At 47.0% G+C, this 20,297-nt stretch overlaps 1 protein-coding gene across 1 annotated transcript in view; it reads left to right on the top strand.

Moving 5' to 3' along the window:
* SPTLC2 (serine palmitoyltransferase long chain base subunit 2) overlaps positions 1 to 20,297 on the top strand; it is a 53,449-nt gene that overhangs the window by 19,139 nt on the left and 14,013 nt on the right. The window contains exons 3-8 of the mRNA XM_060181347.1: positions 6,079 to 6,233; positions 8,084 to 8,232; positions 10,162 to 10,286; positions 15,392 to 15,485; positions 18,619 to 18,724; positions 19,644 to 19,863. Coding sequence (XP_060037330.1) covers positions 6,079 to 6,233; positions 8,084 to 8,232; positions 10,162 to 10,286; positions 15,392 to 15,485; positions 18,619 to 18,724; positions 19,644 to 19,863 — 849 coding nt within the window. The remainder of the gene's footprint in view (positions 1 to 6,078; positions 6,234 to 8,083; positions 8,233 to 10,161; positions 10,287 to 15,391; positions 15,486 to 18,618; positions 18,725 to 19,643; positions 19,864 to 20,297) is intronic.

Below are 20,297 nucleotides of genomic sequence, written 5' to 3'. Positions count from 1 at the left end.
ACAACTTTGTACAGAGAATGCTGAAAACAAGGTTAAACTTAGTGTATTTTAAATATAATCACATTGGTACCTATTCCCACCCCTTGACCAAGTGGGCAGTGGGGTTGGGGAGGGAAGATCCCATTCCTCAACCAAAGGAGAAAGAAATGACAGGGCCATGCAGGCGTCAGCCCCCAGCAGTAACCCTTGTAGCAACAGAGAGTGAGGAGGCGATTTAATTTAGTCAGTAAGCAGACACGGCCACAGTAGTGCTTGGAGAGGAAGACCCTTTTCTCTTCACTTTTCCCTGTACACACCGTGGCGTCTCTGCCGAGTTCCGTACCATATACCGCAGTTAACTGTTCTCAACAGTCAAGTCAGGACGAAAAGTGCCTGCTTTTATTATCTTATTATTTATTTATTTTATTATTTTTATTTATTTATTGGATAGAGAGAGCCAGAAATGGAGAGGGAAGGGGAAGACAGGGAGAGAGACAGACACCCACAGTCCTGCTTCACCACCTACAGAGCGGGGCTTGAACCTGGGACTTTGTGCACTCAGCCAGGTGCACCACCATCCGGCCCCAAAACGCCAAATTTTATTGAAGACAAACTGGGAGAGGTTCCATCAGCCCAGGGAAGGCAGTAGTTTACAGAAGGAATTTGGAAGTGAGAAAATGTATATATATATAATTTATTCCCTTTTGTTGCCCTTGTTTTATTGTTGTAGTTATTATTGTTGTTGTTATTGATGTTGTTTTTGTTGGACAGGACAGAGAGAGGAGGGAAGACAGAGGAGGAGAGAAAGACAGACCCCTGCAGACCTGCTTCACCGCCTGTGAAGCGACTCCCTTGCAGGTGGGGAGCCGGGGGCTCAAACTGGGATCCTCACTCTGGTCCTTGTGCTTTGCGCCATGTGCGCTTAACCCACTGCACTACCACCCGACTCCCGTGAGATTCTTTTTGTTCATCATACCTCACTCTTCTGTGGGGTATTGAAGAGGTGAGAGGCTGAAGAGACAGCTCCATCACCACGGAGAAGAAAAAGTAAACACAGAGAATGGTGGTTGTGGGGTGAAGGGTAGATAGTATAATGGTTTTGCAAACAGACTCTCATGCCTGAGGCTCCAACATCCCAGGCTCAATCCCCCCGCACCACCATAAGCCAGAGCTGAACAGTGCTCTGGTAAAAATAAATAAACAAACAAATAAAAATTTAAAATAATTAAAAAAAAAAGAATGGTGGTTGTGGTGATGCAATGGGGAGAGGGAGGGGCCTGGAGAGGTGGGAGAGGAAAGGACCTCTCAGCTACTCGGAAGCCTGGGGCGGGCTATGGGTGGAGGGTTCTGGGCCTGGGGGAAGCAGAACTCAGCCTACACTTTCTCCTCCCCCCTCAGAGCATCTATTCCTTCCCAGGCCTGGCAACAGGTCACTCACTGCCCTGAAGTGCCTACAAGTTCATTTCTTTAAGAAGGTAGAAAAGAAAAGTTGTACATGTATGCATTCAAAACTCAGTCCCAAGTGGACCAGATTAAGTTTGATCACTAAAAACCATACCAGAATTTAACATTTCTCCCCCCCCCCCCCCCTTTTCCCTACCACTCTGCACACGAAATAGACCCAGAAAATGCTGCCTTTATATTATAAAAATCCAGCTTTGGGCTGTAGGGGAAGCGCTGCTCAGCCTCTCAGTCGTGTTTGCTTCCTGATGTCAGATCTCATGGAGGTGTGAGAGCAGACAGGCATCTTCTCAGTGTCAACACTGGAGGGCAGTGAGGGAGAGAGCTGGCTGGGCTCCATCCCCCACTCCTCACTCCACCAAGCGAGTGGTGCTCAGAACCAACCGCAGCCTGCCCTTCCCTTCTCCCTTCTCCCTTCTTCTCCCTTCCTCCTACAGACCGGCGCACCTTGTGGCTCCTCAGTCCTGTTCTGCCCAGTTTGCTTTGGACAGAGCTGAGCTGTTTGATTCTGCTGATAAAAATGGATCAGCATGAGTTCACTTTACACTTGAAATTGTATGAAACTTTTCTAGTGGTTTGACTGAGAATGTTGGCTTTTCTCTAGCCTGTGGCTTATTTACTTGTAATTGTTATTTATTTATTTTGGATAAAAGCAGAAACTGAAAGGGAAGAAGGAGATAGACAGAGAGACCTGCATAGATAGAACTCCTTTTTTTTTTTTCCTTTCCCTCCAGGGTTATCGCTGAGGCTTGGTGCTTGCACTATGAATCCACTGCTCCTGGAAGCCGTTTTCCCCATTTTTGTTGCCCTTGTTATTGTTATTGTTGCCAGATAGGACAGAGAGAAACTGAGAGAGGAGGGGAAGACAGAGAGGGGTAGAGAAAGACAGACACCTGCAGACCTGCTTCACCGCCTGTGAAGCGGACCCCCCCCCCCCCACAGGTGGGGAGCCGGGGGCTCAAACCAGGATCCTTACTTCGAGTCCTTGCACTTCGAGCCATGTGCGCTTGACCTGCTGTACTTCTGCCCCCCCCCCCCCCCTTTTTAGTCAGAGCACCAAGCAGCTCTGGTTTATGGTAGTGCGGAGGATTGAATCTGGGAATATGGAGCCTTGGGCATGAGAGTCTCTTTGATAAACATTACGCTGTCTACTGTCTTCCTTTGTAGGAATTTCTAGAAGGATTTTATTCTCAACAATTTTCAGCAAATAACTTACTGAGATTAATTAGGATTTTGGCAGTATCTTTGGAAACTCTAAGGCAGTCTTGTTGCCTGGTGTGTTATTTTGGGGGATTGCGAGTTGGTTTGTTCTATGAACATAAGGCCCTCAAAGATCCCTGTTGATCAATCCATGGATTTGGATTTTCCCTGTGAGACGAGTGGGAGAAGGCCCTGCAGAGTGCGGCCAGGCTCTTGTCTCTGCTTATCATGTGGGTGTGCCAGTTTGGGGTTTGCGAGGGGCCTCGAGGACATGTGTCCTTCCCTGCTTTGAACAACACGCACACACACTACGGTGTGCTGTGTACCTAGCTCACCTGGTGCTTCTCCACAACACTCACACATCCTTGGGGACAGCAAGGCTGTGGCTTGCTCGCTTTGTCCCTACTGCCTGCAAAGCGTCGCTCAGTGAACGTTTGTCCAGTGACTGAGCAAGTGAGTTTGAGGTCCGCTGTGACTCAAGTCCTTGCACCGCAGCTGAACTGAAGGGAGGGAGAGAACAGGGTGGTGTGGGGGCAGAGGGCTGTGGGGGCGGGAACAGTGGGTGTCATTGTCTGCAAAGAACCAACTGCCTTGTTTTCTAACGGAGACTCAGTGTAGCAAAGAATTAATGGGCATCGAGCGCTCAGTAAAAGATGATCTGAGTGAATGAGAAAGGGACCCTAGCTGAGCCTAATTTAATCCCAGTCTTAGGAAGCGTGAGTCGTCCGATATTTTTGGAAGCCAGCTCCCGCTAGAGCTCTGAGCAGTGGTGCCTTCTGCCTGCTGTCATTGCCGAGTGAGCGGCAGACCATCTCCTGAACCTTGTCACTGCGGTCGGATATGGCCCGCCACCCCGGCTGTGAGTCCCTCCCCGTGACGGCCTCCTCACCCTGTGCGAGTCTGCTCCCTCCTGAGCGCACCCAGAAAGGAGAGGCCGGGCTCAGCCATGGTCCCCTGCCTTGTTCTAGCCTGTGACCTGCTTGCTCCTGGGACTGGACGGCTCTTCTACTAAATAGGACCCGACTCTCCAAGTATTTTCTGGGCTTTATAAATTGCAAAGGATTTTCTTCTTTTGTTGCTAACAAAATTTGGTGTGTGTGTGTGGGGGGGCAGTAGTGTACCAGGCTAAGCGCACGTGGCTTGAAGCTCAAGGGCCGGCTCAAGGATCCCGGTTCGAGCCCCCGGCTCCCCACCTGCAGGGGGTCACTTCACAGGCGGTGAAGCAGGTCTGCAGGGGTCTTATCTCCCCCCCCCCAGTCTCTCCCTCTTCTTTTTTTATAAAAAAAATTTTAATTACCTTTATGTATTTATTGGATAGAGACAGCCAGAAATCGAGAAGGGAGCGGGGAGAGACACCTACAGCCCTGCTTCACCACTCCCAAAGCCTCCCCCTGCAGGTAGGGACCGGGGACTCGGACCTGCATCCTTGCGCATTGGAACGTGCGCTGTCTCTCCATTTCTCTCAGTCCTATCCAACAACAATAGTCGCGGCAACAATAACAACAAAATAGAAAAAAAAGATGGCCTCCAGGAGCAGAGGATTCGTCGTGCAGGCACTGAGCCCCAGCAATAACCCTGGAGGCAGAAAATAAAAAATAACATAAGGCTTAAAAAAAAAAAAAACCTGTGGTGTATTTCTTCAAGTGTTTTAGTCTATACCTTTCATGTTAGTGTTCAGTGTCCTGAAAGGTCATACACAAAGAACATCAAAAAGTGTACTATTTACCCTCCTCAATATGAATAAAATAATGGGAAATTATGTGTTCCCTGTTGGGAAATAATGTACACTGAATAACAGCCAAAGAAAAGTCCTTAATGCAAACTTGGGTGTGTATTCAGTTTTCATCTACCTTGTTGGAAAAGGAGGCCATCTTAAGGGATATACCAGCACCGTTATCACATTAAATAACAATTTTCCAGTGGTGACAGACAAGCTGTTTATAGATCTGTCCCTTAAGGAAATGTAAAATTTTATAACCAGTTGCAAGAGAGATGGTGTCAGCTGTGCAGTTTATATTCCAGATTTTATCTACCACAGGCCTTATCTAGTAGGCTGTTTAGAATCCAAGGTCATGGAGGGTTGTTCATTTTATCTCTTTCTTGGCGGAGCTGGAAAGAGTGTGATCCTCTCACTCCCATGCTGACATTTTCATTTATTCAGACAGACACAGACGCACGGCACGTATGCTCGCCTGCACCCAGAGAGTGGCCAGACCACGCAGTACGTGTGTGCATCACAGCTGCACAGCGGCTGGTTTCTGCAGACTTAGTGTACACCGTGCACATTTATATTCTTTTTTTTTTTTTAATTTTTTAAATTTCTTTATTGGGGAATTAAAGTTTTACATTCAACAGTAAATACAATAGTTTGTACATGCATAACATTCCCCAGTTTCCCATTTAACAATACAACCCCCACTATGTCATTCATCATCTTTCATGGACCTATATTCTCCCCACCCACCCACCCACCCCTAGCACATTTATATTCAGTGTAACTTGGGCTCCAGGAAAGACGAGAGGGCTTTGAGTTCTCACTCACAGAAATTCATCTTGAGAATATATATTTTTTGATTAGCCAAGGAAAGAAATCGGAGACAGGTGTCTTTCTGTAAGGTAACTCCCCCCCTGCTTGTCATGTTGCTTTGCATTGTTTTTTTTGATTCTTGACAATATGCAAAGGATAGAATGTTCATTTTGGAATTGATTTTCTTGTTCGAGATTGAAACTCTAGAGACTCCTATGGCATTTTCCCCTGATGTACTATTGGGGCAGATGGGAAGACGTGCTACCTGTTAGATTATTAGGAAAGAAAGATGCTTAATGATAGCATTGTACAGCTAAGTGGTCACACACACCCCGGAAGTTCTGGCTAAGTTTTCTTTTTTTTTTTTTTTAAGGTTGTATCTTTTGGCACAGGGAGAGAGAGAACCAGGCAGAACCAGGAAGACGTGCTACCTGTTAGATTATTAGGAAAGAAAGATGCTTAATGACATCATTGTACAGCTAAGTGGTCACACACACCCCGGAAGTTCTGGCTAAGTTTTCTTCTGTTTTTTAAGGCTGTATCTGTCGGCACAGGGAGAGAGAGAACCAGGCAGAGCTTCATCTTAGCACACGGGATGCCAGAGATCAGACCTGGGGTCTCATTCCTCCAAGCTGAGCGCCACTCAGTGCCACACAACTGCTCTTCCAAGAGCTGCGTGACTGCGTTAGACCCGTAGACTCTTCGTGCAGGGATATGCTTGTTTGCGTCTCTTTGATGTAGGTCAGCCGGCAGGGCTAAGCGGCAGCCTGCTAGGAGCTGTTGCAGAGTGAACACTTTAGTTAGGTCAGTACCTGTTATTCTCACGCCCTTTTGCAATGCGAAAAGGCGGTCATAAAAAACCATGTAAGTAGCTCAGTCAAGTCTGATAACATCTCACCGTGTGCTGGCAGGACTTTGTGTCATTGTATCAGGACTTCGAGAACTTCTACACGAGGAACCTGTACATGCGCATCAGGGACAACTGGAACCGCCCCATCTGCAGTGTGCCTGGGGCCCGCGTGGACATCATGGAGAGGCAGTCGCAGGACTACAACTGGTCGTTCAAGTGAGTCTCCCTCACGCAACCCTCTCTGCCTCCCGTAGGAAGCGGAGTCGTTAGTCGCGGGGCCGGGCAGTGTCACACACCTCACCACGCATAAGAGCCTGGCCACAGCCGCCACCTGCCACCCGCAGGGGAAGCTTCATAAGCGGTGACGCAGGTCCTCTCCCTCTCTGGATCCCCCTCCCGTTTCCATTTCTCACTGTCCTAGCAAATAAAATAAGGAAGAAAAATGACCTCTGGGAGTGGTGGCTTTGTAGTGCCAGCACAAAGCTCCTAGGAGAATTCTGTTGTGACTCTTAAGCAAACACCTTTAAGTGTAAATTGTGGGGGAGTTGCTAGATCAACAGATAGGTTCAGCATTTATTGAAAAAGTACTGGTGGTCTGGGAGGTGGTGCAGTGGATCAAGCATTGGACTGTCAAGCATGAGGTCCTGAGTTTGAGCCCCATCAGCACATGTACCAGAGTGATGGCTGGTTATTTCTCTCCTTTCTCATGAATAAATAAATAAATTCTTTAAAAAAAAAAGTACTGTCAGGGGGCCAGGTGGTGGCACACCTGGTTGAGTGCACATGCTACAATGCATAAGGACCCAGGTTCAAGCCCCTGGTCTCAGCCTGCAGGGGAAAAGCTTCACGAGTGGTGAAATCGGTCTGCAGGTGTCTGTCTCTTTCCCGTTCTGTCTGCCCTTCCCCTCTCACTCTCTCTCTGACTCTATCCAGTAATAAATAAAATAAATATTTTTACAAAAGTACTATCAGAGTGGGGCTAGATAGTATAATGGTTCTGCAAAGAGACTCTCATGCCTGAGGCTCCAAGGTCCCAGGTTCAGTCCCCCACACCACCATAAGCCAGAGCTGAGCAGTGCACTCTCTGGTTAAAAAGAAAAAGTACTGTGACTTATATGCCTGTCTTTATATATGAAACTATCCTGGTGCGCATAGGGTCAATTTTCACACCTTTTATTTTTAAAATATGCGTATTTACTTATTGTTGACTAGAGACCGAGAGAAACTGAGAGAAACAGGTGGGGCCAGAGACTTGAACCTGGGTAAGCCTTGTGCCCTGTGGTGTGTGCACTGGCCCTGTTGACAAATGAAAATTGATTCTGTTTCGGCTCCTTTACCAGCAGTAACTTTACTGAGAGAGAAATAAGAGAGACAGAGACAGAATGAAAGAACTAGAGCCGAGTAGTAGTGCAGAGGATCAAACTCGGCACCTCAGAGCCTCAGGCACGAAAACTTTTTGTGTTGCCGTTGTGCTGTCTTCCAACCCAAGTGAGCTGCTCTCATCTAGGCCACTTTTTATATGTCGTGCTTTTGTTGTTGTTAAAGAATTTATTTATTTATTCATGAGAAAGATAGGAGAAGAGAAAGAACCAGCCATCGCTCTGGTACATGTGCTGCCGGGGATCAAACTCAGGACCTCATGCTTGGGAGTCTAGTGCCTTAGCCACTGCGCCACCTCCCAGACCACAGTTTTTTTAAAAAGAATTTATTTATTTATCCCTTTTGTTGCCCTTGTTGTTGTAGTTGTTATTGTCATTGATGTTGTTGTTGGATAGGACAGAAAGAAATGGAGAGAGGAGGGGAAGACGGGGAAAGATAGACACTTGCAGACCTGCTTCACTGCCTTGAAGCGACTCCCCTGCAGGTGGGGAGCCGGGGGCTTGAACCGGGATCCTTACGCCACTCCTTGTGCTTTGTGCCACATGCGCTTAACCCGCTGTGCTACCGCCCGACTTCTTGTATTGTGCTTCAATCCTTAGATGTGATAATAAACCGAAATATTTACTATCACATTAGTGTTTCACTTGTTTATAAGTTTCGCTAACATTTTAATTATTGTAATACAGGTACACAGGGAATGTAATCAAAGGTGTCATAAACATGGGCTCCTACAACTATCTTGGATTCGCTCGGAATACTGGCGCGTGTCAAGAAGCAGCCGCTAAAGTTCTAGAGGACTACGGAGTCGGAGTGTGCAGCACTCGGCAGGAAATTGGTGAGCGTGGCTGATGTTTGGCCAGGTGATGTGCTTGTTCTTAGAGGGACAATACCAGTGAACAGAGTATTTAACATTCAGTGCACTCTGTCATGAAGTGTCGTCGTTGTTGTTTGCGATTTTATGTAGTAAAGAGAGAGAGAAACAGAGAGAACCATGACGCCACTCTGGTACACGTTCAGCTGGGGATTGAACTATAGCCTCATGCCTGAGTGTCCAGTTCCTTCCCTGCTGCACCAGAATTTAGCTAAGAACCAGAATGCTTTGCTTCCCTGAAGTAATGGATGATTTTCATGTGACAACACATGTTGACACATGTTATGACAGAATATTTCTAGAAAAGTTATGTCATTTTTTAATGTATAATATTAACGTTGGTTTTATTGGCATTGGCTAGTAGGTGCTTTAGATAATCACTTGCCTATGGACAGGGTTCACCTGTTTCCATATTGGTCAGCGGGCGAAGAGTTATTCTACTTTCTAGGGCTGTTGGAAGAATTAAAGAAGTACACTCCTTGAAAGTGTTTGTAATACAGCAAACATCCAAATGTTAACTACTACTAGTTTTACATGTCTATAAAGTGTAAAGCTTAACAGAATTTTTTTTTTTTAAATTTATGTATTTATTTATTTATTCATGAGAATGATAGGAGGAGAGAGAGAAAGAGCCAGACATCACTCTGGTACATGTGCTGCCGGGGATTGAACGTGGGACCTCACGGTTGAGAGCCCATTGCTTTATCCACTGCACCACCTCCCGGACCACAGCTTAACAGAATTTTATGAAGAGATTTAAATTCTTTTAGTTTAAGTAGTTGCTGTATCAGAGCTCTAATAAATAGAGAAGTTAAAAGACCACTTGCTGGAAGTTGTTGTGAGTCAAGCCAAAACTGAACTTCTGAGTTAAAACAATGCTTCATTACTGAATTTCACTGCTCTAGAAATCATAGGTTCACCTGGGCTATTCTCACGCAGGCTGCCCAGGGAGTTAAGGAAGCACGGTGCAGTGGCGACTTGTAATGAGACTGTACATCTCTTGTGCGTTAGAGCTCTCTCCATTTCTCTCTGTCCTATCTAACAACGATGACATCAACAACAACAATAATAACTACAACAACAATAAAAAACAAGGGCAACAAAAGAGAAAAAAAAATATATATATATATATATAGAGAGAGAGAGAGCTTAAGCATAAAATCTCTTGCTCTTACAGCTGTGTCATGAGTCAGATAGAGTGAGTATCTTTGGTGTCTAGCAGATGCTGGAAAGGTCAGTGTGACTTACCCCCACCTGCAGGGCCTGAAGCCCCAAGCCCAGAATCTTCTTTCTCAGCGCTTTTTCTCAGTAGCCGTCATCACTGCTCAGTAGTGTTGAGTCTTTGAAGATCTGAGCACAACATAAATTTCCCAGTGAGTTCCATATGCGTGAAGGTGCTACCATTCTGGAGTTTGGTGGTGTGAAACAGAGATGTGTTCGCTTGAATGGGATTCTGCATCTGGGAGAAGACTTACAGTCAGTGCAGTCTCGTGTGGTGGTAGGTGGGGGATAGCGGCTGAGAATGGAGTATCTGACATGAGTCTGTTGGTGTGTCTGCTACCCAGCAGTGATCAGCAGAGGACTGACTGCTCCCTCTCGCCCTGATCTTCCAGAGTCCCTCTCTCCACATGGCCTGTCTTTAGTTTTACATGGCAGCTTCTTCGAAAGTATAGGAGCACATGCTCCCCAGCTTCTTAGACCCGTGTTCGGAACCGGCGTGTCTTCATAGGTGTGGAAGAAACGAGTCGCAGCCCCTTTAGAGGAGTCCCAGCACAGTGCTGTGTGCTCCTTGTAACAAGCCTCCTTGGAATGATAGTCCCGTATAAGGTAGTGAGTGAGTCCTTCTTGCCTGTGGGGTTTGGTGGCGCTGACTGTATGAACGTCTTCGCGCAGGAAACCTAGACAAGCACGAAGAGCTGGAGAAGCTTGTGGCAAGGTTCTTGGGCGTGGAAGCCGCTATGGCATACGGCATGGGGTTCGCGACGAATTCAATGAACATCCCCGCGCTGGTCGGCAAGGTGAGACTCAAGCCTGCTGTTGGCGATGCTACACCGGGCTTGTTGTGCATCCGTTTCGTAAAGCATGGAGAGTAGATAGAGTCGTTACACATTTTAGATGAAATACACTTGGCGATGCTGCACCGGGCTTGTTGTGCATCCATTTCATAAAACATGGAGAGTAGACCAGAGACGTTACACATTTTAGATGAAATACAGTTGGCGATGCTGCACCGGGCTTGTGCATCCGTTTCGTAAAGCATGGAGAGTAGACCAGAGACGTTACACATTTTAGATGAAATACAGTTGACCCAGCGGCGTTTCTGCCATGAATTTTTGGACAAGTTGATCCCAGCATGCCATACCGGTGTTTACTGCCCTGCTAGAACATAGAATTCTTCCTTCTTCCATAAGAACCTGAGGCCTAGAGAGGCCTGTGCTTGATGTTTTAGGGCTGAGGAGACAGCATGGTAGTTATACAGAATTCTCTTTCTGTTGTTGAACTTAGCTTATTTTTATGAAAGAGAGAGAGCTCTGGCTCACAGTGATGCTGGGGATTGAACCTGACTGCACACATAACACGGCCTGCACCACACTCAGTGAGCCATCTCTTCCCACCTGCCCACTACGCTTTTAAACTGACAACTTTAAAATAATAGTAAATGAGATACTAAAAACTATAAATTGGTGGGAGTCATTGTAGCTGCAACCCAGCTAAGAGAGACCCTGGGGAGTCGGGCGGTAGCGCAGTGGGTTAAGCACAGATGGCACAAAGCGCAAGGACCGGCTTAAGGATCCCAGTTCAAGCCCCCGGCTCCCCACCTGCAGGGGAGTCGCTTCACAAGGAGTGAAGCAGGTCTGCAGGTGTCTTTCTCTCCCCCTCTCGTGTCTTTCTCTCCCCCTCTCTGTCTCCCCCCCTCCATTTCTTTGTCCTATCCAACAACATCAATAACAACAATAACTATAACAGTAAAAATAAAGCAAAAAAAAAAAAGGGCAACAAAAGGGAATAAATAAATATTTTTTTAAAAGAGAGCGAGACCCTGGTGAATGCTATACTGGAATTCAGCCTCCAGCAGCAGATCCCAGGAAGGTGCTGCCCTGGCCAGCAGCTTACTCAGAGGGGCATGGAGAGGCGATAGTGTGAGTGCTCACTCTGGCCAAGCAGACATCCCTGACTGCTGGCACCTAAATCACTCTCTCACCGCCAGCAGGTGCTCTGCAGAGCATAGCCAGCAGTGGGGACCCCATTGCCTGCCCTGCACCCTTACGGCCCACAGCCTGTCAGACCTGCTCCCTGCCTCTCCCGGAGTGTGCTTGCTATCACCAGCTGGACTAAGATCCCAACCTCCTATCAGAACTGAACCCACCCATGGTGACCTAGTGACTGCTTGCCACTTTGAGCTTTGAACTCCCGGCCTCTACCCTGGTTGGCTCAACCCCTTTAGTACGGCCTTTGCCAGGTACTTGAGATTGTGAGCCCCCGGTCACTGCCCAGGCCAGCTCAATCAGAGTACTGACCCTCGTCCTTACAGAGCATCAGACATAGTGAGGAGACAGGAAATTACCAAGACAGTAATGTGAGGAAACACCCGTTCAACAGGCCTCCGTAGCCTTCCTAAAGAGAACTTGAAGGCTTTTATTTCTAAGGATGATGCTACTTTTTTTAAAAAAAGAACTTTTCTTGAGATTATCTGTTTATCTTTATTGTATTATTTATTATTGGATAGAGAGAGAAATTAAGCAAAGAGGGGAAGGTGGAGAGGGAGAGAGACACCTGCAGCCCTTCTTCACCACTCAGGAAGCTTACCCCTGCAGGTGGGGACCGAGGGACTTGAACCCCGGGTCCTTGCACATTGTAATGTGTGTGCTTAACCTGCCCCCTAAGTTCAGTGGAGGAAATTTTCAAAGTCAGAAGAAATGAGAGAGGTACAGATAGAAACTAGAGAGAGAAAGAATATAGCAGCTGAGCTGAATCATCGTAGAGAGACCACCAAAAGAACAAAGGCAGAGGCCGGAGCTGGGAGCTGGGGAAGAAGAAAACACTTTAAAAAAAGAGCCAAAATCAAATGCACATGCTAGAGTTATGGGGCAACGCCAAGAGCGACACTGTTTGCGTCACAGAAGTTCCCGAAGCAGGAAAGGGCAGAATTCTTACTTCAAGAAGCAGTAGCTGGAAATTTCCCCAAAATTAAGAAAGGAGGCAGTCGATCAGACCCAGGAAGCTCTAAGAATTCTAAGCAAAATTAAGCTTAGTTGATGCACACCAAGACACATAGTAATTAAGTTGGAAAAATACCAAAGATAGAATCCTAAAGGCAACAAGAGAAAGAAAGCAAAAAGCCATCTACCCATTAGGGAACCTCTGTAAGACTGTCAAGTGATTTCACAGTAGAAACTGAGGCCAGAAAACACCTGTCTTCTATATGGAGAGGCCTCCACCCAAGGAGACACTACCCCGCTAAGTTACCACTTAGATTTAAAAGAATGACAAAGAGATTGTCAGATAAGCAACAGTTGTTACCACTAGGTCAGCCCTTCATGAAATACAAGATGTTACGTGAATTTCTGAGTCATCTCAGTTTATGGTGTATATAAAAAAAGAAAGCAGTGGCCCGGGAGGTGGCACAGTGGTAAAGCTTTGGACTGTCAAGCAGGAGGTCCCGAATGTGATCCCCGGCAGCACGTGTGCCAGAGTGATGTCTGGTTCTTTCTCTCTCCTCCTGTCTTTCTCATAAGTAAATAAAATCTTTGAGAAAGAAAGAAAGAAATTGAACAAAGTCACATGAAGACAACAAGCCTTTGGACTAAAACTGCAGAACTGAGGCTGCTAAGGAAGTTTAAGTAGGTGGTGGGGAGGGGCTGCTGGAGTGCAGGGCGTCCAGTGGACTTTGATGGGCATGAAATGTTTGTCCAGGGGCCGGCTGGCAGCACGCCTGGTTGAACACATATTGCAGCGCACAGGACCCAGGTTCAAGACCACAGCTCCCACTCCAGGGGGGAGGCTTTGTGATTGGTGGAGCATGGCTGCACTTTGTGTCTCTGTCTTTCACCTACTTTCCCTACCTCCCTGTTCCCTTTCAATTTCTCTCTGTTGCTATCCAAAGTAAATGATTCATTACAGATATGTTTAAATAAATGTACTGCTGTAACATACATTGTTTTCAGTTAACCAAAGTTACATCAAATCAAATAAAATTATTAATAACTAACCACAGGAATAACTAAATAGAATGTAAGGGCAGGACCAGGGAGCAAGATGGGTGTTAGAATATCACTTGAAGGCCTGAAGCCTCAGGACAACAGGTCCAGCCCTGCCACCACTGTATGCCACCACAGTATGCCACAGCTGAGCAGTGCTCCGGGCCTCTCTTCTGTCCTCTCAGTCTCTGTCTCTTATAATACATCAATCTAGTTTAAAAACAAAATAACAGTTTTAGAGGAACGCTTTCCAAATATTTAAAAAATGAAAATAGGAAAACAAATCCAATCATGTCAAACACAGAAGATTATAATAAAAGGATAATGCGGCAGCTAACCAGTTTGAAAATAGATGAGAGAAGAAACCAGTGGATTGAAGCTAGTTCTGGAGAAACTGAGTAAAATTAACAAAGATCTAGCCAGACTGGTAAGAATAAAACGAAAGACGTAAACCACCAGTAGCAGGAATAGAAGAGGGAATCCCCCTCTTCCATCTTTCCTGACTTCAGAATACTGGTCGTGTGCGTAGATGACATCAGTCAGGAGTTGATGCAGTGGACAAGGCACCAGACTCTTAAGCATGAGGACTGAGAGTCCAACTCTGTCCACTACGGAGAATGGGATTTAGAAACCAGGATATGGTGTATTTATTGCTACTTGAGTGAAGCTGCTTTTTTTCTTAAGAGTGGGAACCTTTAAATGATATTTATTAAGGAGAGAAGTAGAGTCTCACTCTGACATATGCTGGGGATTGCACTCAGGACCTCGTGCTTGAGAATCCAGCACTTTATCTACTGCGCCCCCTCCTGGGCCACAATGTCACTGCCTCTTTCCCGTTAGTAAATAGAGCTAGAAACACGTACACACATATCCTAACTCACAATGCAGACCTCTGAGCGGGTCCACACCCCGTGTCGCTGGGGTTAGGCAAAGCCCAAGCACTGGCTGCAGTTGGGATGAGAATAAAGTGTTATTTCTGCGTGTGTTGCTGCCTCAGCTGCTTTCTCCCTCACACACATTTTCCCACCAGTAAAAGGTACGTCAGGCCAACAAGTCAGCTTACGTGTAGAGTGTGCCTGCACAACCCAACCCGGGTTTGAGCTGAAGGAAGTAGTGTGTCTTTGTCCTCTCTCACTCTCTGAAAGAGCGAGTACTCCTTAGAGCAGTGAAGCCCCAGCAGTTACCAAAAATTAAAAGCCTACCATAATAAAAACTCGTGCATTTCCATCAGAACAGTAAAACTGAAGCCTCACAAAACCCTCTGGAATACTGACTTAGACACTTAAACACAAAGCTGTCGCTGTGTATCTGATAGTCTAGTCAGCGTACAGAGGATTAGAGATCTTAAGAGGCCAGGAGCGGGGGTCGGGTGGTGACGCAGTGGGTTAAGCGCACGTGGCGCAAAGCGCAAGGACCAGCGTAAGGATCCCGGTTCGAGCCCCTGGCTCCCCACCTGCAGGGGAGTTGCTTCACAGGCGGTGAAGCAGGTCTGCAGGTGTCTGTCTTCCTCTCCCCCTCTCTGTCTTCCCCTCCTCTCTCCATTTCTCTCTGACCTATCCAACAACGAACAACATCAACAATGGCAATAATAGTAACCACAACGAAGCTACAACAACAAGGGCAACAAAGGGGAGAAAAATGGCTTCCAGGAGCAGTGGATTCATGGTGCAGGCACCGAGCCCAGCAATAACCCTGGAGGAAAAATAAAAAAGAGGCCAGGAGTCTGTATCTACTTCTAAGTTGGTCATATATATATATATATATACTTTGTTTCTTCACGCAACCAATAGCTTTTAATTGTTGCACGACCTTTCCTTAATAAGACGTTATTACAAATAGCTTGAGCACTTGACAATTTGTGTGAGTAAACCTCCCCCACACACAGCCTCACAGCTTCTTACCATCCTTTGCTTCTGGTTTTTCAGGGTTGCCTGATTCTGAGTGATGAGCTCAACCACGCGTCACTGGTTCTAGGAGCCAGGCTCTCAGGAGCGACCATTCGCGTCTTCAAACACAACAGTGAGTTTATTGCAAAGTTTGCTGCTGATATTAGTGATTTGGGGGAATTGATGACAGCGACTAATGTAATAGAAAATATAAATGAAGGCAAAGTAGCAATTTTTATTATTTTTTTAAGGGAACGACAGATGTTCAGTCCCCCACACCACCATAAGCTAGAGCCGATCAATCCTCTTGTTAAAAAAAAGAGACAGACAGACAGAGCTGAGAGAGAGGGAGTGAAAGAGATCACATCATGTGGAGGTGGTGCAGTGGACTGGACTCTCAAGCAGGAGGTCCTGAGTTCAATCCCCGGCAGCACATGTGCCAGAGTGATGCCTGGCTCTTTCTCCCCTCCTGTCTTTCTCATTAATAAGTAAATAAAATCAGGGCTGGGAAGACAGCATAATGGTTATGCAAGTGACTCTTGCCTGAGGCTCCAAAGTCCCAGGTTCAATCCCCAGTACCACCATAAACCAGAGCTTTTTTTTGTTTGTTTTATTAGTGACTTAATAATGATTGATAAGATTGTAAGATAAGAGAGGTATAATTCCATACAATTCTCACCACCAGAGTTCCTGTCCCATCCCCTCCACTGGAAACTTCCCTATTATTTATCCATATGAGAGCATGGACCAAAGATCTTTATGGGGTGCAGAAGGTGGAGAGTCTGGCTTCTGTAATTGCTTCTCTGCTGGGCATGGATGTTGGCATGCTGATTCATTACCCCAGAAGTGTCTGCCTAGGTTGGCATGTGCAACTTGGTGGTTGAAAAGCAATAAGATACAAAGCAGGACAAATTGTTTAAAAATCAGGAACCTAAAGGTCAGACTAGAGCAGATAAGGGTCTTTGGAAAGAAGTTAGGATGTCTATTTCTTTTTTAATATTTATTTACTTATTTATTTCCTTTTGTTGCCCTTGTTGTAGTTATTGTTGTCATCCTTGTTAAATAAGACAGAGAGAAATGGAGAGAGGAGGGAAAGACAGAGGGAGAGAGAAAGACAGACACCTGCAGACCTGCTTCACCACCTGTGAAGCGACTCCCCTGCAGGTGGGGAGCTGGGGGCTCGAACCGGGGTCCTTACACCAGTCCTTGTGCTTGGCACCACCTGTGCTACCGCCCGACTCCCAGGATGTCTATTTTATATATATTCCAAGGGGCCCATGGCTTTAGTGCCTGAGTCTGGTAACTAACATGCAGGTGGGCTAGAAGTCTAGTCTAGGAAGGTGGTATCTGAATTGAGGATAGAATTAGAAAGCTGGACCACGGCAGAGAGTAGCTCCCAAATACGGGGAAAGTATATAAATACTGTTAACTCTAAACCCCATGGATCTGCCCTAGGGCCCATGTCTATTCATATTCAGCACAGGCGCCTGTGTCACCTCTGCATCCCTGTCAGCCTGAGCTCACAGTTAAGGTCACAGCTGGGAACATTGTAGGCTGCTCTCATTGCAGGACCGGGCTTCCTGGAGTAGCAGTGCGGGCAGCTCCTGGAGAGGCCACAGGAGGCCAGTGATGGTGGAGAGAGGGTCCACTAGAGAGGTTTCCAAGAACTCCTTGACTAGAGCCTCTGGTGATGGGGTGGCCTGGTGTAGTGATCAAAAGGCCAGCAGAGACACAGGAACTCGGCTCTGTATTGGTAGCCAGAGTAATCACTGTGGCTTGCCAGGTTTGCTGAATACAGAGATCTGTATGTGCCCAGAATAATGTATGTGCTGAACCTACCACCAGGATAAAACCACCTAGCAGTCGTTGAACATGACGTAGGCATGACGTAGGTACAAGGAAGTGGGCCATTTGTTTATTCCTCCCCATGCTTGCTTTTCATGAAGTTGTGTATTTAGTCAGGCTTCTTTGTGTATTTATTTCTGAACGACTCCAGAGTATTAGAAAGTTAATTCTGTAAATAGAGAAAAAGCTTACTGACAAAACATTTTACTTAAAGGTCATCTCACAAGTGTGCTAGCCAGCTGAATCCATGGTGCCGTTGTTATCTAGTTTAGTTAGTTTTTTTTTTTTTTTAAGAAATTACTTTTCCCCCCATATTGATTGTATTTATTTTCCTTTTTTTTAATATTTATTTTATTTATTTATTCCCTTTTGTTGCCCTTGTTGTTTTATTGTTGTAGTTATTATTGTTGTTGTCGTTGTTGGTTAGGACAGAGAGAAATGGAGAGAGGAGGGGAAGACAAAGAGGAGGAGAGAAAGATAGACACCTGCAGACCTGCTTCACCGCCTGTGAAGCGACTCCCCTGCAGGTGGGGAGCCGGGGTTCGAACCGGGATCCTTATGCCGGTCTTTGTGCTTTGCGCCACCTGCACTTAACCCGCTGCGCTAAAGCCCGACTCCCGTTTAGTTTGTTTTTAAGAGTCATTAGATCTGGAAGCTGGGAGGTGGTGTACCAAGTTAAGCGCACATAGTACAAAGTGTGAGGACGCATGCAAGGATCCTGGTTTGAGCCCCCGGCTCCCCACCTGCGGGGGGCGAGGTGTCACTGCACAAGCGGCGAAACAGGTCTGCAGGTCTGTCTCTTCCCCTCTCAGTTTCTCTGTCCTAGCCAAAAAAAATGCAGGGGGCAGGCATGACCGCCAAGAGCAGTGGATTCATAGTGCCAGCACTGAGCCCCAGCAGTAACCCTGGAGGCAAAAAAACAAACCTCATTATATCTTTAGTGAGTCGCTCAGCCTGTATGCGCTTTTTCTCCTCAGTCGTGGACTGAGGTGCTGCTTAGGGAGGAATGTCTGTTTGCTTTCAGTTAGGCTGGGGAGTCGGGCGGCAGTGCAGCAGGTTAAGTGCAGGTGGTGCAAAGCTCAAGGACCGGCATAAGGATCCCGGTTCGGGCCCCTGGCTCCCCACCTGCAGAGGGGTCACTTCATAAGTGGTGAAGCAGGTCTGCAGGTGTCATTCTCTCTCCCTCTCTGTCTTCCCCATCTCTCTCCATTTCTCTCTGCCCTATCCAACAACTATGACAGCAACAACTACAATGATAAACAACAATGGCAATAAAGGGGGAAAAATAGCTTCCAGGAGCAGTGGATTTGTAGTGCAGGCACCAAGCCCCAGCAAGAGCCCTGGAGGCACATTAATCAATTAATTAAAATTAAACAGGTCCGAGGACTATGCTTTTGTTCAAGTTCTTTTTGTCCCTCTAGACATGCAAAGCCTGGAGAAGCTGCTGAAAGATGCCATTGTTTATGGTCAGCCTCGGACACGCAGGCCTTGGAAGAAAATCCTGATCCTCGTAGAGGGGATATACAGGTAACCTGCTTTATTGTGCCCGTCTTTGGGATGGCCTCCGTGAAGTCACAGAAGTTTACATTGGGGAGTCGGGCTGTAGCACAGCGGGTTAAGCGCAGGTGGCGCAAAGCACAAGGACCGGCATAAGGTCGCGGTTCGAACCCCGGCTCCCCACCTGCAGGGGAGTCGCTTCACAGGCGGTGAAGCAGGTCTGCAGGTGTCTGTCTTTCTCTCCCCCTCTCTGTCTTCCCCTCCTCTCTCCATTTCTCTCTGCCCTATCCAACAATGACAACAACAATAATAACTACAACAATAAAACAACAAGGGCAACAAAAGGGAATAAATAAATAAAATAAATATTTTTAAAAAATTTTAAAAAAGAAGTTTACATTGGAGGGGGAGGGAATCCAGAACCCTCTGCGGGGAGACGTCTCTCACTCTCAGCGTGGTTACTCTAGAGAGAAAGGCCTTTAGCTGGTTCTTGATTCATTGCATCGTGCAGCTTGGGGTCAAATGTCTTTCTGTTCGGCTTCTTTGTTTTTCTGTTATGTGTAAAGGGACTGCATGTCTGTGGATAAGAATTGGAACCTAGTCCCTATATGTCAAATCTAAAAACACCTCATTTGGTTCTAGGAAATATTGTAGGTCATAGAGATAGTGACAGGGGTAGCACAGTTGACTTTCATGCCTGAGGCCCCAAAGGTCCCAGGTTCAATCCACAGCACCACCGTCTGCACCAGATGAATGGTGCTCTGGCTTCAGGGACCCAGTTCAGGTCCTTATGCCCATGAGTCCTCTCTTCTTCCAAGTCTCCCTCTGACTTGCCTGTTTAAACCACAGTCACTGTCGTGCTCCAGTTAAAACACACGAGGCATTAAAAAAGAATGGGAGGGAAGTGACCGACTCCTAATTTTGAGTTATAACTTTCCCGTTTTGCCAGCATGGAGGGGTCGATTGTCCGTCTCCCCGAGGTGATTGCCCTTAAGAAGAAGTACAAGGCGTACTTATACCTGGATGAGGCTCACAGCATTGGGGCTCTGGGCCCCACAGGCCGAGGCGTAGTGGACTATTTCGGCCTAGACCCCGAGGACGTGGACGTCATGATGGGCACATTCACCAAGAGCTTCGGTGCTTCTGGAGGCTACATCGGAGGCAGGAAGGTAAAGGGGCAACGAGGAGCAGGCAGTCGAGGAAGGCGCTGGCCTCTGGACCTGCCAGCGGATGCTCTGCAGACGCGGTCCTGGCCCGGCCTGCGGGAGCCTGAGTGTTCTGTGGCTGAGGCCCTGGCCCATTGGGCTTCACATTGGGCTGTCTGTGAGCAAGTCCAAGGACCTAAAAGCTGGTTCTGTTTACTGTTGGTTGTTCTCTTATCTGAGCTCCGTTCTGCACTCCACGCTGGCCCGAGATACAGAGCACCTTGTGCAAGAACACGCACAGTGGGGCCGCCCGCCAGCCACAGACCTTCCGCTGGGCCAGAGCTGTGCTGACCCTGGCAGGGTGGAGCTGTCTCCTGGGAGCCCGCTGGGGGCGGAGAGAACTCTCTGCCCAGGCAGAGCTGAGCAGTCCAGTGTTTTACCCACTGCCCCACCGTAAC

The sequence above is a fragment of the Erinaceus europaeus genome, chromosome 22 (assembly GCF_950295315.1).
Source record: "Erinaceus europaeus chromosome 22, mEriEur2.1, whole genome shotgun sequence".
Lineage (NCBI taxonomy): Eukaryota > Metazoa > Chordata > Mammalia > Eulipotyphla > Erinaceidae > Erinaceus > Erinaceus europaeus.
Note: the sequence above shows the minus strand (reverse complement) of the source record. Positions and strands in the feature narration are given on the sequence as shown.